A 26,773-nucleotide genomic window follows, 5' to 3' on the forward strand; every position below is an offset into this window, starting at 1 on the left:
GTTCACAAGATTGAAATTTTTCTGTGCTTAAGGGCTGGTCCAGCAGAGGTATTGCAAGAAGAGGTAGTACAATACCAAAAAAGCACTGTACAGCAAAAGAAAACAACTGTATTGATTGTGAAAATATTAGATCAAGTTCCACCCAAACTCTCCCAAAAGATGTTTCAATAGAGTATTCAGTATTGGAAAAGATTCACCATAATGCTGAGAAGTCCGGAAGCCTAAGCCAAAGCCAATCAAATAGAAAGAGCATATAGGATTACCGGCTGAGTTGTGCTGATGGTAGTGTATAAGCTTGGGAATTGATTCAAAACAATATTTTTCAGAGAGGTAATACTTGTTCTCAGGGGTTTTGTGTACATGGTAATGTTTGACTGTTCCTTTTTTACTTCTGAAAAACATCACAAAGTGCAGTACATGTCAAAGCCTTGCAAAGTGCCTTCCAGCCCATACATTAATAGATTGGTTAGTTGCTGAATGAACTGCAACGCTCCTGCTGGGCAAATAACAAAATAGGTAGTAGATATCACCAGGAAGACTGTTACATTTGCCTCAGTCTGCTTTTGCCCTCTTAACACCTGCTGGCTATGTAGCACAGGCTCCTCGCACCTTGGAGACTTCTGCTGCACACTCTAATGTAGTCTGATGGTTAGTACTCGTCTCCCAATGGTTACATCTAGAGCAAAAGACTTTCATATACTGCCCTTGCAATGGTTCTACATCTCATTTTGAATGCCTTCCCTTCTCCTTCCCCCTTCCCCTTCCCCTTCCCCTTCCCCTTCCCTTCCTTCCTTCTCTCTCTCTCAACCCCGCTATTCCCCTAGATTATGTGCCTGCCGTGTGCCTATGTTTAGATAAGACAATTCTGGACCTCCGCTCCCCCATTCAGGGAGGCACTGTCATGTATGAATTCAAATAACTAATACGACCTGAATGTGCCTGATGTTCACCTTTAACACAATGTAGAGATTTTGTTGTTGACCAGTCACACCAAGCAGCATGCCCATAGCACACTCATAGAAATGGTACATATTCTTTGGATACTCACTCAGGAACCTTGCTGAATACAGACACAGTATACATTCCTGCTTGGCTAGAATTCCGAACCACAAAAGCACCTTCCTTCCCCTAATTAAAAAAAAAAAAAAATTTACAAGGAACAATGAGGTTGGGATTCATTTCAGTGAACTTTAGGCTTTTACACTGTAATGTCCACAAAGGAGAGAAGGAGACATGACCCATCTGACCTCCTTTAAAGACTACATTAGGACAAGATGAATTATGCTTTAGAAATATTTATTTCTCTCCACTAAAACATGGGTCTAGGTAACTGGTTGTGGTATCCCACTGTAAATGTTTAAAGTTAGGTGAGTTGCACCCCAGCCCAGACATGAAGCAAGTAGTCTGCAATTTTGTTTTGGTGCACAGATACAGATTTCTAACTGGGAAGATGGAGAGTTGTTAAACCCATCTCCTTCCTCAGGTACGCTCCAGAGGGGGTAACACTGCCACATACATCCTGTCTGAATAAGAGCTCTGTCCACCACCCTTAGTTCCTTTACATAATGCATTAGACTGATTTATTTTCTATTGCCAAAGTATTTCTGAATTACTGAATAAATAAAAAGATTTTTCACTGCACTCTATTATATCTGGACTATTTTTAGTCTTTATGTGGTACTCCAGTCCTAACTTTCACTATCCACTTCTACTTCTGTTAATGGTTTACTGTACTGGGCTGGAAATTCTGTTTTTCAGAGTTCATTTAACAGCTACACCTCTAATATGCCAGGAATGACTATTGCAGGGAGGAAAGAAGACCTCTAGAACCTCACATACAGGCCAAGGTTCATTGCTGTGAAGTTCAAAGGAAACTTCACATCCCCTTAAAGTTAATTGCAGTCAGGAGTATCCAGCACCTTTTGGGACTGGGACGTAAGTGCCTTTCTCCAGCGATTTGCCACACTTGAATTTCACCCCTGAACCTATGGTGCAGGTCTAAGGGAATGGACACTGAGCCAAGGCTCCCAAAGGGTTGAGTTATATCAAAGTTGTTAGTGGCTAAGTACCAATGAGAATGGCTGTGAGAAGGCAGCAAGCCACAAGAGGAAAGCTTGTTTACACAGCGCATTCAAGTGCAAAGCATGGCTGAGGCTGGGTGTTCTCCAGAAAGGTACATGGACATGCCCCTCTGCAGTCGTATGCTGTAAAGACTGGTCCACACGACTAGTCCTACGGTGCTATCCATCCCTGCTCCTTGTCAGCTGCATCCAGCCAATGCTCAGTGGGCATAGCACTGCGTTTGCTCAGGGTTGTCTGAGTGAACTTCTTTTACTCCCTGTTTGTGTGTTGTAAAACCATCACAGAGGATTCCTCTAGACTGACCTGCAGAAAGAGCCACAGTGGAGCAAACAACACAGGCCTAGAGCTAAAACCAAAAAGCAGAGCTGTGAGGGGAAATGCACTCAGCGTGGCTTTGTTCCAGGTGTATTTTAGAGGTGCAGCATTTGTTCATTTATGTAGAAGAGCCATTAACGCATCCAGGCAGTTTTGGAGATCTGTTCATCAATACCAAGTTAGCACAAGAGTTTCTAGCACTCTGTAATACTACAGCTATTTGAAGAGCATCAGCATCCTCTAGCTACACAGTGTAGCAAAGACAACAGACACAGAAAAATTTCCATGGTTGTTCATATACAAGCGATAAAGGATATGTACAACCTTCTGACGGAGCAGCTGCTCAGACTGGGCACGGGAGATATTACCAGCATACCAACTGCAAAGAGAAATATTGGGCTTATTATTCACAGGCTGATTTCTGAATAAGGCACAGCAGAGACACGAAAAATGCCAGGCATTGTAAATATTTTCAAAGCTGCTTTTAAAAGCCAGAGAGTAGACTTGGGACTTGTCCTGCCTGTGTGATTTTAGGCCATGAGATAAAAGACAAACCACTAGTTCCCATCTGCTTCCTCTCATCCATCCAGTGGGTCTCCTCCTGAAATATCTTGGCCCACTCTGTGACTCTGACTTTTTACAGCACATCCTTAGAGGAGGATCCTGCTGCTCTAATGCTCTGCCAGGAGCTCTACCAGGAGCAGTTTGCTCTGTCTCCCGCAGACCATGACACAGCTGTCTCCCGAAAAGCTGGGAGGTGCATAATTCTCCTCTAACCTTGTCATAGTTGTCATAATATTTAAGTAAACTGAGAGGTCCCAAATGGAGGAAACAAGCCAAACATCCTATATCAGATCAGTTCAAGGAGCTCCAATGAAGCCTTTTTAATAGCAGTTCACTTTTATGAAGCATCCCTCTATTAGCATACTAGACTGATTTGTCTAAATGCCTTGTTTTGTCTGAAAACAAATACATTCATGCCTTTGGAAGTCCGTGGGCAGTGATGTTGCTGATGACAATATCTATAATTATTATCATTATTATGACAGCCATATGTATTGCTCTAGGTATAGTGAACATGTAAAGTGGAAAGACAACCTCTGCCCAAAGAATCTTTTGATTCTCATGAAGACATATTCTGTATACTCACTCATGCTTAGCAATACTCTGCTCTTCTGCCAGTGTCTGTTCACTGACCCTGGAGTTTTCGCTGCAAAGACAAAGCAACACACTGAAACTGTGAAAAACTGGTTATGAAAAATACCTTCCTTGGGTTAAAAGTCATACTATATATATTTTTTGAGTAGTTATGCCATGGTTGAAGGTGGATATTTCAAAAAGTTGAGACATATTTAATTGTCTGGATTTTTTCTGACTTGGTAAACACTTATACAACCTTTCCCCTCCACTGTGCAATCTGTTGGAAAGCCAAATATTCTCTGTGCATGCTGTAACAGGCAATGAAACTACATATTCCTTTAGCGACCTCATGAAGAGATTGCATCTACCTTTTCAAAATTTACATGGGAGATTTCCAAAACTGCACAACCCTAGACTTCCCCAATAAATGTTCTTAGCGTGACAGACAACAGGAGTTCATGTGGCAGAAAAAGAGGCCCCTAAAATAACCTCTTGTGCAGAAATAATGATTCTTATTTATGCTGCTTTTTACAGGATACTGTAAGAGTAGGGTTTTTTTTAAGGAAACCTCTGAATCTCGTCCTGTATGGTTTACTATGACACAATCTGCTACGTTTCTGTCAGATTTTTGTTCAAATACTTAGGCATACGTTTAATGCTTACAATTTCATGTCATCTTACTAAAAAGGAAAAGATTGGTGTGATGTACCACTTTGACAGACCTGGATTCCCTTTACCTTTTACAGGACTACTCACATACACACAAAGGCACAAGAGCGCTAGTGAGGCTGATTTAATGCTGAAATAAGAGTACAAAGACTGTAATCCCAGGGTCACTGAAGTCAGTGGCAAAACCCTATTGATTTAAATGAAACCAGGATTTTCAGCTGATGTTTTTTGCATTAATGTATGAGTCAAGAAGAAAAATTGTATCTGATTCTATACCTTTCAGCAAACGTTATGCTTAGTACTCAGAAAGTTATTTCAAAAGAAAAGTATTCCAGAACTAATCTGCCTAATCTTTACTAGAGTTGTGAGGAAAACATTTAAGCAGTGGATGGCTGCATATTGATTCACCTTGGCTCATCATCATCCAGAGATAACTTTCTCAAGTAAGCGCTTGGTATGAAACCTTCATTCCTGCAAAATAAACAGTTCACAGTTTAGCTATCATACATGACTGCATCTTAAATTTGGTCACTTAAAATAGGAAAAGGGATTAATCAAAAAGTCACTTTTTAGAATGCCACCAACAGAACTGCTCATGGTTAAAACGTTTCTGCTTTTACTTACCATGTAGAAAAACACAGAAGTAATTTGTTTTAGAAGAATACATTTCGATGAAGTACTCATTGCTAGTCACTGAAATGGATTCTTCCTCAGGGATTGGATTCATCATATGGAAGATTGGAGCAGCTGTTCAACAATTTCATTACATGCCATCTCAGTTGCTGTGATGAAGGATGCCAGTGACTAATGGGTGCCAGCAGAGTATCCAAGGTCGAATGCAGAAAGTCAATAGGTAGGCTCAGCACTCTTCCTGACACAATGCCAGACGCAACTGAGAAGTTAAGCTAAGTGAATACGGACGGCTGAGCTACCACTTAAAGCAGCTGGCAGCACGGCATGATGGACCTAAGTTATGGGGGCCAACAGGCATCTATCGTTGTACGGAGGTGGGCTGTATGCTGTGCCCATCAGAAGGATAAATAGGGGGAATAAATTGTATACTTGAATATGGATGGACACAGAAAGGAAGAGTTTCTTTACCACAGATTTCAGTAGAGCGAGAAAAAGACTAAGAGTGTATGAAAACAGGTGAAACGGGTAACTCCTGATGTTTGTTCCTACTACATTCAAGAAAACAAGATCTTCAATTTTTTTCAAGCAGAATTTAAAGGATTTGTTATGATATATATGTGACTTGTCCTTACAGAATCAACACTGCAAAAGTCTCAGTTTCTCAAGGCAGAGAAAAAACTGTAAATGTCCCCCCTTTTTCTTGATCTCTCTCTGCTCCTTCATTTATCTTAGAGCCTTCTACTCAGGCTCTATAAGCAGAGCTGCCTGTCTCATATGTTTTTACATAGCCATAAACAGTCCAGTGAAAGCATTTAAGAACATGTCCAAGCTTACTAATTTATTATTGTCTTTGAGTTTCTGGGGTTGTGTGCTGCTTTCTTCATCCAGAACAGTATGCCAATCCTGTGAGTCACAAAGTGCAGACACTTAACCTTAAGTTAAGGTTGCTTTATTTGTTGGTTTTCTTGCAGTTGTACACTTAATCAGTGAATTATGAGTGGATCAAGTAATTTCATTCTGTTCCAAACCAGTTTGGGCATCCCCTAGCTCAAAATCCTTCCCTTCCACATTTCTGTCATGTACTTAAAATCAAACTGAGCTACTACCCATCATGAGACAGACAAGGAATCTTATCTCTTCCAGGCAGCTCCTGTTTGTTGCATTGCCTTTGTTTCCAGTGTACTCCTAAAGCTGTTTCTCATTTAATAACTTGAGAAGAGATGCTCTTTTCTGCCCCAGCTGGATGTTAATGAAAAATATCTTATTTTCAATGGCTGAAGGGAATTCTTCCACTTGTGAACTTCAAAGAGAATAATTAAACCCTGTGCAGGCTAGGCATGCCCTGTCTTTGTGGAAAAGTACTGCTAAAGCTGGGGAGAGACTGAAGTGATAAGTGATTCGTGCCTCAGCAGTTCTCGCTGGCCTCCTGTGCTGTCACTGATATGCAATAGTAATGGCGTTGGTCTAAAGACAGTGTGTGCATAAAATAGAGGCAACATTTGTGAGGAGAGATTTTATCTTTTTATTCACTTAAACTAAATAGTTGGAAAAAAATTGATAGCTTCTGTGTACACAAGCCCTTCTTCAGGCACATATCAAAATTAAGGCCACTGGATGCTATCTTAGCTAGTATAGTAGGCAGTGACTGTTATAAATCTTACTCAACCTGGCAGCCAAGGATGGTAATGAAAATGGACTTGTACAGAAGACAATTAAGCTTCTAGAGCAATGTTTAAAAGCTAACATAGGTCCTGAAAGGTACCAGGACTGCCTGCAGTGTTGTCTATGAAGATGAGATATGTGGAAGACCATGGTCATTGAACAAAAGCATTCTGCAGGGCATACTTACCCTTCCAAATCCCTTACTTTCCACCAGTCAGAATCTTCCTCTTGCAATACATAGTATTTATTGTTTCTGACAAGCTGGATAGCTGAATTTCCTTTGGGTTCATAGTTGCATTGGGCCACAGCCATGTTCAGGACTGACTTGTCTGATGATAGCACCTGAGGCAGGCTTCTATGCTTCTGCTTTTGAAGACAGAGGAAATAAAATGGTAAGGAGATGCAGCACAGGTGTCATGGTTTAACCCCAGCCAGCAACTAAGCACCACGCAGCTGCTTACTCACTCCTCCCTGCCCTTCCTGGTGGGATGGGGAGGAGAATCGAAAACAAGTAAAACTTGTGGGTTGACATAAGAACATTTTAATAACTGAAATAAAAAAGAAATAATAATAGTAGTAATGAAAAGGAAGATAACAAAAAGAGAGTGAAATATAACCCAAGAAGACAAGTGATGCACAATGCAATTGCTCACCACTCGCTGACCGATGCCCAGGTAGTTCCCCAGCAGCAATCCACCCCTCACCCCCAGCCAGCTCCCCCCAGTTTATATACTGGGCATGACATCATATGGTATGGAATATCCTTTTGGCCAGTTTGGGTCAGCTGTCCTGGCTGTGTCCCCTCCCAATTTCTTGTGCCCCTCCAGCCTTCTTGCTGGCTGCGCATGAGAAGCTGAAAGATCCTTGACTTCGTATAAACACGACTTAGCAACAACTGAAAACATAATGTTGTGTTATCAACATTCTCATACTAAATCCAAAACATAAAACTATAGCAGTTACTAGAAAGAAAATTAACTCTATCCCAGCCAAAACCAGGACAACAGGGTACAGTAAGAAATAGCACATGTACATGATCACTTATATCTTCAACATGTATAATGATATTAGTCAAATTAATCAAAGCTTAGAAGATGGGCACATACAAGCAGCTTTTTCCTCATCCATTTAGAAGCACAGCCCAGATACTGTTCTCCACATGACCAAATTATGTTTTACTATAACTACATGCAATGATGTCCAGTTGTATCAAAAAAACCCATCAGAGTATTATAAAATAACTTTTGTTTTTTGAATGGCTTTTGATCAATAGTAATGTTACCATGAAGCACAACAAGCATTAGTCAATTGTTACTACTAACCACTGAAAGCAAAAAGCTATGCTAATTCTAAATCATTCCCTTTCCTTACCATGTTTTATTGACATTTCTCTGCTAAGCATGTTGGATATAAGGAATCCCACTCCTTGGTGCCTACCTTTCCCTGTGCAGAGTTAAACAAGTATAGGTATGTAACTATGGGATTAATTTTACCTAGCTTTGACTTGTGTCTTCATGTGAAATATGTCATCCTACAGAAGTGTCTGCCTCTTGTCACTGATTGTTGAGGAGTGCTACATAAATGACTTGGATGAGAAGGCTGGCATTAAAGTTAGGTGACATCATTCAAATCATGGGCAAAAGAGCATCTAAAATTAAGGCACTGAAATGAATTTAGAAATCAGGGAAATGTCATAACTGAGAAAATCTAGACATCACAATTCTTTAAGAGCAGAGAAAACTACACTTGAAACACTGACAGCAAAGGATGAGGGAAAATAAGAAAGACTTAGGAGAAAAGGCTCCAAATGCCACCTATTTATTATTGAAAACCACTGTAATGCAATGCTAGGGAAGAATGCCAAGTGTCCTGAAGGAGGCTGTGATTCCTTTAAATCAAGTCCAAGTGACCAAGGCATTGTATGTTTGTTTGTTTTCTCTTTATTGACATTTCTTTAATTAATTTCAACAAGGAGAAACCAAAGAGCCAAGTGAATGCCTGATTAAGTCCACTGAGCCAGAAGACACACATGATTTCTTCCTGCAAACACACAAAGTCTCAATCTAATTTCAATAAGCTCCAGTGGAGATACTCATTCTTTAAAGGACTCACTCACAGCAGAGTCCTCTTCATTTGACTAGAAGTAGGTCCATTACTCATCAAGTACTACCACTTGAACCCAGTAAGTGTGGTTCCTGTTGGTCATATCTGACTTCGGTGGAAATGAGCTTATAGCTTGAGGGCTTGTGTTAGGCAGGATTCAAGTCTTAGAATTGCCTGTTTGCTTTGTAGAATAATGACAGAACTAGAGTTGCCTGCAGTTGTCAAACTGCAGTTGCAGTTGTTTTTCTGATGGAGAAAATTATAATACAGAGATTAAACTGTTTTGTCTTTAAAACATCTAATGATGTTAGAGCAAGCTGATATTCAGTAAATGTATTTATGAGCTGATGTCCACCTCTAACATTTGGACTTGGTAATTTTTGGAGATTACATTGTTCTTTCTTAATTTCCTGTGTTTTGCTTGTGGAATGATCCGAGTGTCATCCTCTGATGGAGCTTTCATCTTTTTGTGTGAACAGAAGAAATTGCAAAGCATTGGCCAAAGTAAATGGTACAAAGAATTATTATAGAAATGACTTTTGCTTCTTCCAACCTGCCAGGGAAAAGAACTAGCCAAAGATGAGCACATCAGATTTGTATCCCTTTGGGTTTCACTGCTGGATGTGTATTTGTCTGTTGCAATATTCTGGATGGACTTCATCTGTAACCCGGTACAGATTAATGTTCTGATTTGTGTCCATATATACAGCTTTCCATTTCCAGCACTGGCTGAAAGCCCCAGAGCATTTCCTAATAGTAACTGAGTAGGTCTCATTATTTCCTTTATGCTGGCAGTGATATTACTGTGGTTTTCATACTGATGACTGTGCCACTGTCATCTAGAGAGAGACGTAGGTGGCAATCTGAGATTCAGCTGCAATGTGTATATGGGGAACAGTTACTATCTGCAGAACTGCACCCCTACCGCACTGCTGGAAGCATGTGCTGGATCACTTCAGCTTCCATAAAACTTGGCCAACACATAATCATGAGAAGATATGAGTGTGCACTCAGTGGAGTTCTCTCTGATCTACTGCAGTATTGGTCTCACCTACATGAACCATTTTCCACTGCAAAGACAGTGGATGCCAGGCACCAGCAGAGGGGAAAATGTTTCTCAGGAAGGAAACTCCTGCTTCCTGCTGTTATCAAAGCACAGGGGAACTGCCCGCTGGTTCCCATGAAGGGACCTTCGCGCCCGCTATTCTTTGTAATGGCATCGCTCTTTAGGAATCGGGTCCCTGTGGGGGACTAGAGGTACAATACTGAACTGATGCAAGGGACAGAGGCACCAGAGGTGCAGGATGTAAGCATGCAAAAGTCACGCCTCTGGTCAGTTTTGCCTATATGCAAAAGTAATGCCCCTGGTCAGCTGGGAAGAAAGCAAGGGAGGAAGACTTGCAGAGGCTGGAGAGGCGAGGGACGTGAACTGAGAGGTAGGCAGAAGGAAGGCTTGGGGGTACGTGATGATCAAACTGAGTAGATGAAAGGGCAAAGTAAAAATGTGCGGAGAGCTTATAGAAATAGCTCTGTGACTAAATTTAGACTGTTCCTCACCATGGGAAGTCAGTATTAGCCTTCTTAACCTAATTATATCATATGGCTTGGGAAAATTAAGTCAAGTTGTTCTAACCAGATGTGTTAGTCATCATATCTTCATTTAATGAACCTGGTTTAGAAGTACCCATCTGAATACTGTCGTGTCCTTGCTTTTTAAATTTCCTTTTCAAAATACCTTCTCTGAACTAAAGCAGATAATAAAAATAAATCATAAAGGCCTAGCAGAAGCCAGTATGTTCAGCAGCAGATTTGCATGACTGATGATCTCTCCAGATAGACAAAGCATCTCCTGATGGAAGCCAGGCAAAACAGACCACAGTATTCAAAACTAATTACGCTGCTGTGTGTTCACAATGCTGTTACTTTCAAATCTCATTATCAGAAAAAATGTCAAAAGCTTCTTTGTTCATAGCTTCTTTCCAAGGCTTTATTATTATTTTTCTTAAAGCTCCATTTTACGGCTTTTGTGATTTTACCTTCTGTCTCTTGATAATCTATGTGTTTCTGAAAGCTCTTGCTGTTCATGTCAACTGTATACACAAAAATTCCAGCTTTTTTCTTTCTAAAGTTACTTTCTGATCAACAGAGAGAAGCTAGGAAATAGACCCAGACTGTATTCTAAAGAGACAGAACAGAAGACAAATTAAAATAAAGCAGAAAATACAGATTTAAAAATCCCATGATTTGAAACCCAATCTGGTTTAATTTGGAGGAGGCTGTGTAATGATGTGTGAAGACACCATCAGACCATACTGTAAGTCCTTTTTTTAAGAGATAAAACCATCATAACTTAAGCCTCTTTTATTCTCCTGTCATTGTTACCTCCTTCCCGCCTACAAACCTCAATAATTAAGCTGGGCAGTAAAACTAAGGTCAAAGATACCACTATTGCCCTTGTATTTGTACAGGAGGAGACTGAGGAAATAAGCATAGAAGCAGATCTTCCAGTTTACTTTTATTCTTAACCCTGCCAGCTGTTGATCTTCATCAAGCAACTGCTGTGCTAGAGGACTCAGGCTGAATCAAGCATGGGTAGTACTTTTTGGCATCCTGGTGTCCTGTTTATCTCCCTGGGTCTGTGAAAGCCTGCCTTTCTCAGATGGAGAGTAAGGCCAGTCAGCGCTGGTGAGACACCATGCTCTTGGGTTTCTGTCTGACATAAAGTCAAGATATAGGCAAGAGCACATGAAGAGCTCAGATGCACTTCCCAATTCATTAACTCAGAGGCTGCCTCTATAAAGTTGGGCTAAACAGACGTTCCTAAACAGGCATCTGTACTCCTGACCCAACCCCAGAGGATCACAACTTGGGACTTGCCAGAGATAAATGAAGTTCATCCACCATTTCTCACTCAGGCAAATTAGGTATATTTGTTCATATCTTCAGTTACAAAGTTTTCTCCAAGTACTGTGAGTGCCATTTTCACTGGGGAGGGTGGTGGAGGGGAGTTTTTGGCATCCCTAGGAATGGGGACCTCCCCCACACTAGAGAGCTAATTTTGATGGCATTCCCTGATCCAACTGGAAATAAGTGTATAAAGTAAAAGACATACCTACAAGGGCTGTAGCCAGTACTGCCACCAGCATGTTAAAGTGAACTGAATGTGGCTGAGACTTTCCCAGTTTGCCACGTCGAGGAGGGAGATGAGTCCTTCCCTCTGACATGCTGGTGGACACAAGGGTGCTGAAGCTGCACTGCAGATTAGAGGTCTACGCCAGCTTCCAGTGAGTGGCTGTTTACAATTCTCCATCCCATCCCACAGCTTTCCCTACCACCTGGATGCCAGATTTTTTCCCTGTAGCCAGGTACTCAAACGTTTTCACCTACCAGTGTTTGAGGGAATGGAGGCAGTGGTTTCACAGACTCAGTTGTACAACACAGAGTCACAACTAGAAGAGAGGGAGAATTAAAGAAAAAAACATGAATTTAAGTAAGGCTTTATCTCTTGAGGCTTTCTCACTTGTGGATCTATATGGTGGCAGAAACAGCATCATGACAGCTGACTTTTCATCTCTCTGAAGTATCGACATGCTTTAGCTCTGTATTTTCCAACCTTCTCTTAATACAAGCACCGTCTCAATATCTTTAAAAACCCCATCAACCATTGTTTTCATCTATGCCAAAAAACAAATTTAGGGAAATTTGCAGTTGTATTTTGCTCTGTGGTTCGCCCAGTTCTGTTACCTTATTTAGAATAATAGAATCATAGAATCGTTTAGGTTGGAAAAGCCCTTTAAGATCATTGAGTCCAACCATTAACCTAACACCGCCACGTCCACCACTAAACCATGTCCCTAAGCACCACATCTACATGTCTTTTAAATACCTCCAGGGATGGTGACTCAACCACTTCCCTGGGCAGCCTGTTCCAATCTTTACATTATTTACTGTTCCATAATGATGAAACCTGTAGTAATAGTAGATAAGCCTACATCATTAATTTCAATTTTCAAAAGCAAATGCCTGTTACAAGCAGACTTACAGATCTAAATCAGGTTCCTAACTGCTCACACCTACATTTTTGGATTTAACTTTTAATTTTGGATTAATACTTTTTTGATTTTGACTGTAAATGCTTAAGACAAAGGTTCAATCATGATTGAAATCAGTGGATCTATGAGTGCTCTACAATTCCAAATACTCAAGCTTTAAAAGGTTGAAACCTAAATACACATTAACTGCTACTCCCTCTCCCAAACATGGCCTTTCACTGTTAAGCATGTACACAGACATGAGGGAATTCCCTTCTGAAAATGTAACACCTAGGAGGGTACCGCTTTACAAAGTCTCCTCTCTCAGTCTTTACAGATAAAAAGTAAAACCCCTAAGTAATTGAAACTAAGTTCTACAAAAAATACTTTAGAAAAGAATGTTAAAATTAAAAAAATGCTGCAAAGTAAATCACACTGTTTAGAAAAAAAATCATATAAATATAATTATATATTAATACAAGAGTTTTACTTCTATTTAGTTATGAAACTGTATTGTTTTACACTCATCCATACAGACTCTTGTGCTGAACTTCTATTGTTCCTACCCATCCAGCTTACCGGACCTCATCGCTAGAAGGGTCTTATACCATAATACCACAATTTAGCTGGAGATCTTAAGAACAAGGACAAAAATAATTCTATCTATATCTGGTTTATTTTGTAGGCAAAAATGTCGCTAACTTTTTGATCAAACACAGCAGATATAATTTAGTGTATTATTTCCCCCAGTTATACTATAAGCTACAATGTGTAGCAGCTATGAAGTTAAAAGGAGCTTAGTACATACATGAAAAGGTGTAAGTATATATTGATTGCACTGCCTTAAATGTCCACGTCATTTGGCAATATTATGAAAAACATCAATGAGACTAATCAAACAAATAAAAAAACACATTACATTTCTCCCAAATTGTACATCCAGGGGCTGCTTTACAGGTCTGGTTGCAACAGAGAAACTTCCCGTTGATGAAGAATCCTTTATGGTACTTGTTTAGTAAATCAGAATTGTCTTTAATTTCTGGAAAGCACAAAGAAACCAAAGAGAACATGACAGGCTGCACAATGGGAACGTTCCTTATGATCAATAGAGTCTGCTGCACCAAACCATGGGACCCCAGAGTGCTTACCGACTTCTAGCTCTAGACACATATCCTGGTCACATTTTTTATCTCTATACCATATTCCTCTATGCAAAATCAAATCTGAAATCCATACCCCCCCTATTTCTTTGAGAAAGAAACCTGAGTGTCAAGGAGATACAGTACAATCCAATGAAACACCTGAAGCCAAAACAGGGCCCAATAGCTATGATTCAAACCCATGCATCTTACAAAGATTTCATTGTCAATAATAAAACTAATTAAACATTTTCATATATCAAAATATGCTGAGTATTTTCCTAGATCTATCTACTGTAAGAAAATCATATTCACTGATACTCAATACACCATATGGCAAATCTAAACTAACATTTATCTGTTAAAATACAGTTCTTATTTAAGCACATCAAAAGGGAACACCATCACAGAAATATTTATTTTATATCTGAAGCACTGCTTTACTCTAGAAAAATAGCACCAGTAGTATCCCTGTGCTAGTGATACATTAGTTCTGTAAGCTGTAATAGTAGTTTGGTTTCAAAAGGTATCTAGAAGAAATGTAGAAGGCGTAGAGCCAGACTTTAAAAAGTGGTTGTGTCAGGACAGGTTTTCAGTTGTGCTGCGGTAAGCTAGTGTAAACCCAAGATTGCTGAATGTGTGACAGCGCTGCGGAAGGATCAGGACACCCCTTCGTGACAAGTGCTTTTTATAAACTTTTTAAAAGGCTTGTAGGCAGTTGAATATTGGTGCTATTGTTTGTCTCATGACCATCACAAAATATATCACTTTATGCAAGCTTACTCTTCACAAATTTTATTTTAAAAAGTCTTACCAAAAATCTTGGTTTCTAGAAGGGTCAGTGTAGTTTGCCTAATGCTTCTGGTCCACATTCTTCATAACTTTGCTAAATTAATCGACATACCCTTATTTCTGTGTATGCAAAGGGAGTCACAACCAGAGAGGTAGCTCATACACAGGCTTACAAGTAAAACTGGGCAGGGTAGTTGTTCACAGCCCATTATAGATTGCCTGGTTTTGTTCCTACAATGGCCAGCATGTATGAGGGTTGCCCTATTCAATGTGAGGGTTTTGCCTTCACTGGGGTTACACAGGGACGTAGTTTTCTGCTTATAACTTACACTTTGCATGACTGTGATTCTGCTTCATTGAAAACAATAGAAATTTCCTTAAAAAAAAAAAGAGGAAAATACAAAGGAAAAAGCACTAGCAGTATTGGTTATCAAAATGGCATTCATGCAGGTAAGAGCTATACTAGCCACATCAAGAATGGTTGTGCTCTATTAATCTGCATCAGTAAAGGCTGAACATATGACGAAGGTTAAAAAATGCTCATGAAAAATAAAACCCAAAAACTTTATTTTGGCTTATTTCTCACTGAAGCCTTCAGCCTTTAAAATTTCTAACCCATTCTTGAAAATACCATGCATTTCAACCAGCCAGTGCTGAAGTAAGAAAGACACTAAAAACAAGTGACAAAGAATGGCACAAAATGATGAGGCAGGAGCATTTTCCTATCTCGCCTCATGTTATTTGAATATTTTTGTACACAAAGGAATAGTGTTACCTTTATGCAAAGCTGCAAGCCACCGCTCCCGGCTCTCTTCATTAGTGGCATAGACATAAAGAAGTCCACCCTTGTACACAATCTGGAAAAGGTTGGAAAAGACAGCATGGTGAGAGTCTACTGCCTGAAAGCATGTTGCTATGCAGGAGGGGAAAAGAGCAGGGCATGGGAACCAAAAAAATAGGCTTTGTGGACCCACATCAGACTCCCACAACTCACTAATGTTTCTCAGAGGTCGTGTATATAATGTATTTAATGTATTTTTTTTATGTGCACTACAGGGACTTTATCCCCTTCTGTGGTACATAAAAATTCTGATCAGGCAGGGCCACCCTGATTGGCAAATCCTCTGGTGTTGAGTAACCAGGTGGCCTTTGCTAAACATGTGTACCAATGTTTGAAGATTCCACCCCCCCATTGCTTTCAATGTAGTCCATTGTATCATTCAATTTTCCCAGAAGCTGGTGTATGATAGGGGATGTGATACACCCACTCAATGCCATGCTCTTTGGCCCAGGTGTCTATGAGGTTGTTTCGGAAATGAGTCCCGTTGTCTGACTCAATTCTTTCTGGGGTACCATGTCACCATAAAACTTGCTTCTCAAGGCCCAGGATAGTGTTCCGGGCAGTGGCATGGGGCACAGGACACATTCCCAGACATCCAGTGGTTGCTTCCACCACTGTAAGCACATGGCGCTTGCCTTGGCTGGTTTGTGGGAGTGTGATATAGTCCATCTGCCGGGGCTCCCCATATTGATATTTCAGCCATCGCCCTCCATACCACAGGGGCTTTAACCACTTGGCTTGCTTAATTGCAGCACATGTTTCACATTCATGGATAACCTGTGCAATGGCACCAACAGTCAGGTCCACCCCTCGATCACGAGCCCATCTATATGTTGCATCTCTTCCCTGATGGCCTGAGGTGTCATGGGCCCACCGAGCCATAAATAGCTCACCCTTATGTTGCCAGTCCAGGTCCACCTGAGCCACTTCAATCTTGGCAGCCTGATCCACCTGTTGGTTGTTTCGATGTTCTTCAGTGGCCCAACTCGGGTACGTGAGCATCTAAGTGACATACTCTTACAACCAGATTCTCTAGCCAGGATGCAATATCTTGCCACAATGCAGCAGCCCAGATGGGTTTGCTTCTGCATTGCCAGTTGCTCTGCTTCCATTGCTGTAACCACCCCCACAGGGCTTTTGCCACCATCCATGAGTCAGTATAGAGATAGAGCACTGGCCACTTCTCTCTTTCAGCAATATCTAATGCTAGCTGGATGGCTTTCACCTCTGCAAACTGACCCGATTCACCTTCTCCTTCAGCAGTTTCTGCGACTTGTCATGTAGGACTCCACACAGCAGCCTTCCATCTCCAATGTTTTCCTACAATGCGACAAGATCCATCAGTGAACAGGGCATATTGCCTCTCATTTTCTGGCAGTTTATTATACAGTGGGGCCTCTTCAGCACGTGTTACCTCCTCCTCTGGTGACATTTCAAAATCTTTGCCTTCTGGCCAGTCCGTGATCACTTCTAAAATTCCTGGGCGACTGGGGTTTCCTATGCGAGCCCGTTGTGTGATCAGTGCGATCCACTTACTCCACGTGGCGTCAGTCGCGTGATGTGTAGAGGAGACCCTCCCTTTGAACATCCAGCCCAGCACTGGCAGTCGGGGTGCTAAGAGGAGCTGTGTCTCAGTACCAACCACTTCTGAGGCAGCTCAAACTCCTTCATACGCTGCCAATATCTCTTTTTCAGTTGGAGTATAGCGAGCCTCGGATCCTCGATATCCTCGACTCCAAAACCCCAGGGGTCGGTCTCAGGTCTCCCCCGGTGCTTTCTGCCAGACACTCCAGGTAGGGCCATTCACCCCCGCTGTGGTGTAGGGCACAATTTTAAAATCTTGTCCTGCCCAGACTGGTCCAAGGGCTACTGCATGAACAATCTCCCCTTTAATTTGTTCAAAGGCTTGTTGTTGCTCAGGGCCCCATTTAAAATCATTCTTCTTCTGGGTCACTTGATAGAGAGGGCTTACAATCAGACTGTAATTTGGAATATGCATTCTCCAAAAACCCACAACACCTAAGAAAGCCTGTGTTTCCTTTTTATTAGTCAGTGAAGACATAGCTGCTATTTTGTTGATCACATCCATTGGGATCTGATGAAGTCCACCTTGCCATTTTATTCCTAAAAACTGGAGCTCCTGTGCAGGTCCCTTGACCTTACTTTCTTTTATGGCAAAACCAGCTTTCAGAAGGATTTGAATTATTTTCTTCCCTCTCTCAAAACTTCTTCTGCTGTGTTGCCTCATATGATGATGTCATCAATGTATTGCAGGTGTTCCAGAGCTTCACCCTTCTCCAGCGCAGTCTGGATTAGTCCGTGGCAAATGGTGGGGCTGTGTTTCCACCCCTGGGGCAGCTGATGCCAGATGTGCTGGGTGCCCTTCCAAGTAAAAGCAAACTGTGGCTGGCACTCTGCTGTCAGAGGGATTGAGAAAAATGCATTAGCAATGTCAATTGTGGCGTACCACTTGGCTGCCTTTGACTCCAGTTTGTATTGAAGTTCTAGTATGTCCGGCACAGCAGCACTCAGCGGCGGCCTGACTTCATTCAGGTCACGGTAGTCTACTGTTAGTCTCCATTCTCCACTAGACTTTCACGCTGGCCATGTGGGGCTGTTAAAGGGCGAACGAGTTTTGCTGATCACTCCTTGGCTCTCCAGTTGGCGAATCGGGTTATCATGGGAATCAGTGAGTCTCACTGGGTGCGATATTGGCACCGGTGCACTGGTGTGGTAGCAATTGGCTTTTGTTGTTCTTTGACCCTCAGCAACCCCACAACCAAAGGGTCCTCCAAGAGACCAGGCAAGGTGGACAGCTGTTCAACTTCCTCCGTTTCCAAGGCAGCTATACCAAAAGCCCACCAATACCCCTTTGGTCCTTAAAATACCCTCTCCTGAGATAGTCTAGACCAAGGATACACGGAGCCTCTGGACCAGTCACAATGGGGTGTTTCTGCCGCTCATTCCCAGTTAGGCTTACTTCAGCCTCCAATACAGTTAGCTGATGGGATCCCCCATCACACCAGAAATACAGATGGGTTCTGCCCCTTTATAACTTGATGGCATTAGAGTGCACTGTGCACCAGTGTCTACTAGAGCCTTATACTCCTGTGCGTCTGACGTGCCAGGCCCTCGAATCCACACAGTCCGATAAACCTGGTTGTCCCTTTCCTCCACCTGGCTGGAGGCAGGACCCCTCTAATCTTGGTCAGAGTATTCATTACTCACTTCTTGTAAAAATGACTTAGAAGTCCCTTCAAGAGGATCAGAAGTAAGATCAGCCCTTATACTCTGTCTGGAAACTGGAGTGGCTTTTTTCCTGGAAGAATCCCCTTTTGTGGTTGCTTTTCCTTGCAACTTGGACCCATGCATCTAGGGTCAAGGTAGGTTTTCCATCCCACTTCCTCATGTCCTCTCCATGGTTATGCAGGTAAAACCACATGCCTGGCACCCCATGGTCTATATTCTCTCTCTTGAGCAGAGGAACCATCACTCCTAATAGCTCAGATACTGGTCATACAGGTGGGCAATATGACTTTTGAATCAGTTTGATAAATTTTTCAGACTTTTCGGACAGTTTTTCCACAGGCTTGTAAGGACAAAGAGAGATTTTCTTCGTATTGCTGGAGCTGGTAAGCCATTTCATCCACTATCAGTGCCTCTTAGTCTTTCCAGGTCAATACTGCCAATGGGTTGGCAGCCGATGATGGCACACTCTGTACAAACTTCTGCCACATGGGTTCTGTGCATTGGACTTCGTCTGGATGTCTGGGTAACTGTGGGTTGTCTGGGTCCTAATAAATCAACTCTAGCATGACTAATTCCCTCAGGTACTGGATACCTCTCCATGGTGGTTCACTTGCCTGGTTGACATATAACATCTTCCCTGAAGGGGTACCTTTCCTTCATGCTTGACAGGAGTTGCCTCCAGAGGCTGAGGGCTTGTGTCCCTTTTCCAATTGCCTTGTCAATGCCGCCTTCCCTAGAAAGTGATCCCAGCTGCTTGGCTTCCCTACCCTCTAATTCCAGGCTTCTAGCCCCATTGTCCCAGCATCGGAGCAGCCAGGTGATAATGTGCTCACCTGGACACCGGGTGAAATCTCTTGACATATCCTGCAGCTCACTCAGGGATAGGGATCAGATGATTACCTCTGGTTCTGCCACTTCCTCCTCCTGTTCTCGTGATGAGCCTGGTTGACCTTCATCCCTTACTAAGTGAACTGATTTTTTTGTATATTTCTTCTTCTGTACAGGGGCGACTGATGCTGGCACAGGTTGGTTCCCTGGTTCAGCTGCAGCGTCTGTCGCAGGGGTTGGAGTTGCCACAGTGTCTGTTGGTCTCTTTTCCCTCCCTTCCCCCTGAGGGTGCTGCATAATATGCAGCAGTGTTTGGTAGATACTGGCCAGAGCACAGCACAGTGCAGTAAGTTGTGCCTCTTTGGAATAGCCACAGCATTTTCCTTTCAAATATTCTATCACTTTATCAGGGTCCTGTAGCTGTTTAGGAGTGAAGTTCCAAACCATTGGAGGTGAGAAGTTCTTGAGATACCTGCCCATATTCTCCCACATGCCATGCCATCTGTGATTATCCAGCCTCGGGGCAGATCTCTATGTGATATTCTTAAATAGTTGTTTAACCTTAAACAAAACCTGGAAAACATTCAGGAGACATAGCAATAGGAACATGCTGGTTTGAACATCCCAAGGATATTCAAAATTCTCAAGAGCTATTGTAATTTTCCTCGAGGAGAAGGGGAAGGTGAAGAAATGTGTCTTCCGCATGGATTTCCGATGAGAAAAGGTAAAAGGTGTAATTATTAATAGTTTCTGAAAGATGGCTCCCAAAGTATGGAGATGACGGCATTGCTGAATACAAATACCAGATTAGTTTCATAACCAGCAATTGCATCGTCTCATAAGCCAGTGTTACAAAGTACAACAGCATGATAACTTTAGCCCAGTTCCCACAGGTGATAAACAGCACAACAGGGAGCATTTACTGCAAGTAAGGGGTTACAAAACACAACTTTAAGAAAAAGCATGCCAACTTTGAAAGCGAATAAATCAACACTGTGACCCACAACTATTGAACTAGTTTAATGAATGCTTATAACAAATTAGTTCTAATGTGTTCCAGTCAGATTTGTTGTTATCTCAACCCGTCAAGCCCCACGTTAGGCGCCAAAAAGGACTGTCGTGGTTTAACCCCAGCGGGCAACTAAGCACGACGCAGTTGATCGCTTACTTCCCCCCCACCCAGTGGGAGGGGTGAGAGAATAGAAAAAAAGTAAATCTTGTGGGTTGAAATAAAGACAGTTTAATCAGTCAGAAAGGAAGAAAATAGTAATGATGATAATAATAATAAAATGACAATAATAAAAAGAATTAGAATATTCAAAACAAGTGATGCACAATACAATTGCTCACCCCTCGCCGACTGATGCCCAGTTAGCTCCCGAGCAGCGATATGCACCCCCCCAGCCAACTCCCCCCAGTTTGTATACTGGGCATGGCATCCCATGGTATGGAATACCCCTTTGGCCAGTTTGGGTCAGCTGCCCTGGCTGTGTCCCCTCCCAACTTCTTGTGCCCCTTCAGCCTTCTTGCTGGCTGGGCATGAGAAGCTGAAAAATCCTTGACTTCGTATAAACACGACTTATCAACAACTGAAAACATCAGTGTGTTATCAACATTCTTCTCACATTAAATCCAAAACATAACACTATAGCAGCTACTAGAAAGAAAATTAACTCTGTCCCAGCTGAAACCAGGAGAGCTTGTTTTCAGCCTACCTTCCTCTAGCTTTGTTTATTGCCTACCTAATAATTACTAACATCTGCTTTGCTTTTTGGATCATGTTTAGTACTGGGCTGACTCTGTGTGTGCCTGCATTAGGTCAGGGTTTCATTTCCCTTGTGTACATTGCTTTTCAGTCATCTGCACTGAATTTCAAATGCCACTTTATTGCTTTTGTTTGTTAGACTGAAGAGCTCTTGTTATTAAACGCATACTCCCACTGGTAAGTAAACATGACTGATCAATTTGCTTCCTGTCTCCTTATTTAGTTAAATGGTGGAGCCCTGCGAGCCTTTCTCTTTAACATGTTATCCATCCAATCTATTAGTCATTGTCAAGTCTTTCCTTTGACCTCTCTTCAGTTTACAACATCTTTCTTCAATTATAGTCACCAGAACTAGACACAATATTCTCCTGGTGATCACAGTAGTGTCAAATCACATTGAGTGCTTTCACTCAATATGTGCCTGCTTCCATGTCCAAGGATGCCATTAGCTCCTTCGGCCACAGCATCACACTGGGAATTTATGTTCAGCTATCATGACCCTAAAGTCCTCTTTAGAGATACTGTTCCCCAGAACAGCGTCCCCCATCCTACAACTAGCATACACTCTTTTCCCCATTTAACTGAATTATGCATTCCTGACATAAATACACTCATTTAACATAAATGTGTCATTCAGTGCCACAAATCTGGGGGAGGGAGAAGGGAAAGGAAGACTGGAATGACACCTAGAATCAACCAGGCAGTGAAATATTAAGCATGTGTCATGAGGTTGCCCTTGGGCATGGCAATTATTGCAGGGTCATGAATTAACACAGTATTCAGCAACCCTGTTATTCACTCTAGCAGCCTGCCAGTGGCACTGCAAAAGGGGATCTGTGGGCACTTCTCACATCTGCATGTCCCACTGCCCACAGAATTGAGATTGATGGAGGCTCTAGGAGGAACCTGAGCTGGGCAACTGAAACAGGTGAAAGGCAGCAAAGCTGAAGTTATGGTTTTCTCATCACATTTAGTTCTTAAACACGTGTAGTGCTTTGTGCAGGTGCATCTGCTGATACAAGGCATAGCCTTGGATCTCCTGACTGTGGCACATTTGAATCGCAATCAGGCAGTCAGGGGTCAAATCCTGCACTTGGTATTGAAGCCAAAAAAAAGAAGTGGAAAGAGACAGTGAGAATTAAAATGAGAATTTTTAAGTGCTCAATTCTGCCTTAAAATAAGTGATAATCACATAGTGTAGTGATCTATATATTCCAGATAATATTAAAGCAAATATCTGATAGACCTTTGAACATAAAAGAAACAAGACTTGATCTAAATTCTATCACAGTCAATTCAAAGTATTTTAGCAAAGTCACAATTTCAGTAATAGGGACTGATTTTCTATTTGCCATAAATATCAGTAGCACTCAGCAGTAACAGGTATCACCACTTCAGATAGGAACACTAGGTGTAGCCTTAGGATGGCTGGCAGGCATATTTAATGAAATGCAAATGAAACAGATTTCATGGCTAACCTGAAAAGGATATTGTCTTGCAGGAGGTGTTGATTCCTCAAGATTCACTGTCTCAACACATCGGATTTTCTCAATCTCAATTGATCCCCTTTTGCTTCCTTTTTTCTAAGAGTGAAAAAACACAGCCGACTGTAAACTAATGTTAACACAATATAAAGTATTCTAGTTTGACGATTTTGTACAATTTTGCGTTTCAAGCTGTATAAGCCATAGCTTCAGGTTTGTTAAACTTTAAAAGAAAGGTAGGAAAAAAAAAAACCCTTGGTGCCCTACCTGCATCTAATATATTGATCAAATTCAATTTTAAGTCAGTTACAAGAATTACAGGACACAGCCCTACATCTGAGAAAGCATCTGCTGCAACTGAAGGAGTACAGGGCAGAAGGGGGGACTGGCAGGAAAAGAAGGAGGAATTAAGAGAAAAACACCTTAAGTGCAAACCAGAAGCCTAGCTGTGGCCTTCATAATTTTGTTAAGGTAATGGAGCTTATTCTCACTGAGCTTCCCTGCAGTTTTGTAATGGGGTGTAACTCACAGGAGGAGTGCAAATGTAAGAAAAGGAGCAAAAACTTTAAAATAAGTTGCCTGAGACATATAGTTCCATTCCCGACAGGAGATCTTCTCAGTAAAAAGCCACCCTTTTGTGATATACAGTCACTCCTTAGGAAACAAGGATAGTTTAAACATCTGCTTTGTGCAGCTGAGGGATGAGATTCTGAACTAACCATGTCTCGTACAAGTAACTTCTGAAGCCAGTTATTTACATCAGTTCAGAGGGAAACCTGAGCAAGGAAAACATCCCTATTCAAGGCAATGTGTAAATATATGCCAGTGTTAACTACTTGCTTAAGTTCATTTTGGAAGGACACAAACAGATGCTCAATGGTAAGCACAACTGTAAGAGTTGTTCTGAATAGAGACACTCTTAAGCCTGCAGCTAAGTGTTTTTCTGAACTGAAACTAGGATTTGATACCCTATAATTCTACTCAAAACAAAGTACACCTGTTGTTCTAAGACAGAACGTCTAATCAAGTTTCACGGAAGAAAACCAGAGGAATAAGGTGACACTGGAAAACCTTAGAACAGTTTACTTAAAAAACATTATGTCTTACCCCTTTGTCATATTCATAATAAGAAAGGCTTGCTTTCGTCAGAACAAACAACCTTTTCTTGTAGTTAATTGGTGATATTTTTTTCTTCTGTTGTGACTTCTTTAAAAGAAGTTCTTCTAGAATTGTTTTCTTCTCCATTATATATTTCCCTAAAAGAACATCATAGTTACTTTTATTACTACTATTAATAAACATAACAACACCAACTATAGAAACTGTAATAACAAATACACTGAGTCATTGTCCTTTATAAAATTTTCTAGTAATATATGGTTACAAAGCATGTGTTTAATACTGCTTAAACAAATGAGGTTGTTAAGCTTATTCACTCGATAAAAACAATCATAGTATACAAAAATTAAGCTACAGATATACTGTAGTTCTAAACAAGGTGTCTCTGTTACTTTATTGTCTGAGGATCTCTCCTTTTAAAGCCATGCACCCTTTCTGGCAAAGAGCACAGGCTGCTTTATGCACAGATGTATTACATCTGCAGCATAACATGGAAGTCATTACAGCAGCAGAGAGAACAACAACAAAAAGAAAACACTTCTATTTACAGACCAGAAAAACATACCTAGTGCTGACAAGTGTGTTCCCTGAACTGGAAATTTCCCATTTCTTTCTTTCAACTGAAACAAATACATGTTTATGGTACAGTGACATGTAGAAAAGATCAAAAAGTAAAACTGTTCTTGCACCGCATATATATACATATATACTTATATCTATGTATTTTTTCTTAGCCTGGACAATCATACAGTAGAAAATGCCAAGAAGGCTGAGATCCATCATATTTCTACAGTTTTGTGTGTTTCAGGTTATCTTACCCAAATGTGAAGAAAGCAGGTCACATCCTTTGCCCTATACGTTCTGGAGCTCCAAAGGGAAGTGTTGTGCTAAGCAACCCACTTCGTTATGTCCCTGTTCACTACAGAGAACCCAGCAGAAAGAGAAAATTTGCATGACGCTTATCACACCCACTTGATCAAACCACTGGAACCTACTCGAACCCAGAAAATAACAAATATCTAGTAGGAACAGTCTGAAGAGGAAAGGGGGGTCCTTACTAGCCATTACTCCACCACGGGCTGCTGGCTACCCTCCCCGTGGACAGGGTGCCTACTTACACCTACCACCAACTCCATTTTGGAGAGATCAGTGTATGTTAGTGTCACTGCTGAGTCAGCTTAAAGGCAATCTTGCCACGACATGTGACATCTGAAGAAGATAGGAGCTTGGGGTAGGTAAAGGAAGAGCTGGGTCTGAAATCTTCCTGTTGCGATGTCTGCTCTGATGTGGGGGAAAGGAGGAGTATCCACCCACCCCACTTTCTGAAATTTTTCAGGCATTACAGGGTAGGTACTTGCCCTGACTGACTGTAGGAGTAACTAGCATGAAATTAGGAGTGAGTTCAACACAGCTTAGGGAAGCTGTCTTTGCAATTAAAATATTAGGTTTGATAGAAAGTGTAAAAAACTTGTCATTCCCACGGCAGAGCAGTAAGAACTCCTGCTTTTTGTAACAGCATGTGCTTTCGTTTCTTTATACTGGGAAACATCCAGTCTTTAGCTCCAACTCACTGAAGTTCATGGAGCTCACAGGCATACTGGAGGTCAGAAAAAAGGATGGGTGAGATGATGGAATTTCAGCTACCCTATTTTAAAGCATTATTTGCAGGTCATTTTTCTGGGATTGTCACTACGTGATCTTTACTAACTGCTGCTTGAATTAATCTGAGCAATTACCTGAACTGCCAGGACTGATAACATTGCTCATGTGAGACCAGGATTCTAATCCACATAGGCTCTAGCACTGACCACTGTGAGCCCAGAGAATATCAGCTGAAGCCACACGGAGTGACTGCAGTCTACACTTAGTGTGGCTTAGAAAAAAGACCAAGTACTTCCATTACTACTGGTAGAAACATTAACAAAACAACCTCTGTGTTTGACAAAGTTGTGCCATGAGTGCACGCCAAGAACTGAGTAGAGACCAAAGGATTTATCACAATATGTAATTTCATTTAAATATTAGAACCTTATGTTCTATAAACTGTACCTTGCAACACCTATTTGTTAATAAACAGTATTTAAACATACAGGACTATATATTAAATATATCAAATACAAATTATGAAGTAAATAGTAAACACCTACAAGAGTCATTAAACATATTTATTAAAATTATAAATATTTATAATAGTCAAGATTTTGTTTTCTTGATATGGGAAAAAACACATACTCTTCTTTTTAAAGTAATTAGCTGAAAACAATATTCTGTTAAATTTAGGAACTCGATGTCTCTGGATATGCCCTTGCATAGTAAATGACATACTGGATCACCTTGTTATCTAATAGCATGCCTTCTGCCTTGTCTGTGGACCTGTGGCAAGCACATGACCTACTTGTAAGGGTGCAATAGAAAGTTAAAGGTATAGGTTAAGAGAAACACTTATAAGACTCGAAAAAGCCTATACAATTATTACATCCCTTGGTTTCTCTGAAACAGATTACTGTGTATTTGGCCTTTGAGGGAGCAGCTGTTTACACTGCAGCATATATAAGCCACTTCATTACTGGAGTGCTCTGGCTCAAGTTTAAAAAAATGTTTTCCAGATTTTGACTTCTCATTACAATTTGAGATAGAAAACAATCTCAAACTCTAAAAAAAATCCTGACAGCAAAACTACTTCCTGTCCAGATCCAGTGCACAATGCTCTTCTTTTTCTGCTTGTGGGAAAGAAATTACAACAGCTGAGATTATGCCAAATGAACTGTTCAACTTTTTTTCCCCTTTTTTTTAAACGAGGTTACAGTTCCAGGAATAAAACATATTTGTGTTGCACTGCCTTTTCACTGCCTAGGCTGCCCTTCCTTTGTGAGCAGAGTCTTTTGTGCTAAGTCAGAACGTGCTTGTGCTAACTAACCACT

At 41.2% G+C, this 26,773-nt stretch overlaps 1 protein-coding gene across 1 annotated transcript in view; it reads right to left on the reverse strand.

The window, feature by feature from the left end:
• BMX (BMX non-receptor tyrosine kinase) overlaps positions 1 to 24,775 on the reverse strand; it is a 35,468-nt gene extending 10,693 nt beyond the window's left edge. Inside the window, exons 1-12 of the mRNA XM_069770335.1 lie at positions 24,671 to 24,775; positions 23,841 to 23,989; positions 22,728 to 22,832; positions 15,342 to 15,423; positions 13,555 to 13,674; positions 11,992 to 12,053; positions 6,689 to 6,867; positions 4,615 to 4,677; positions 3,548 to 3,607; positions 2,722 to 2,776; positions 1,049 to 1,128; positions 264 to 391 (exon numbers count right to left, since the gene is read on the reverse strand). Of these exons, the coding sequence (XP_069626436.1) occupies positions 264 to 391; positions 1,049 to 1,128; positions 2,722 to 2,776; positions 3,548 to 3,607; positions 4,615 to 4,677; positions 6,689 to 6,867; positions 11,992 to 12,053; positions 13,555 to 13,674; positions 15,342 to 15,423; positions 22,728 to 22,832; positions 23,841 to 23,978 (1,072 nt within the window). The 5' untranslated portion in view covers positions 23,979 to 23,989; positions 24,671 to 24,775. The remainder of the gene's footprint in view (positions 1 to 263; positions 392 to 1,048; positions 1,129 to 2,721; positions 2,777 to 3,547; positions 3,608 to 4,614; positions 4,678 to 6,688; positions 6,868 to 11,991; positions 12,054 to 13,554; positions 13,675 to 15,341; positions 15,424 to 22,727; positions 22,833 to 23,840; positions 23,990 to 24,670) is intronic.
• Between the last annotated feature and the right edge of the window lie 1,998 nt (positions 24,776 to 26,773).

The sequence above is a fragment of the Haliaeetus albicilla genome, chromosome 25 (genome assembly GCF_947461875.1).
Source record: "Haliaeetus albicilla chromosome 25, bHalAlb1.1, whole genome shotgun sequence".
NCBI lineage: Eukaryota > Metazoa > Chordata > Aves > Accipitriformes > Accipitridae > Haliaeetus > Haliaeetus albicilla.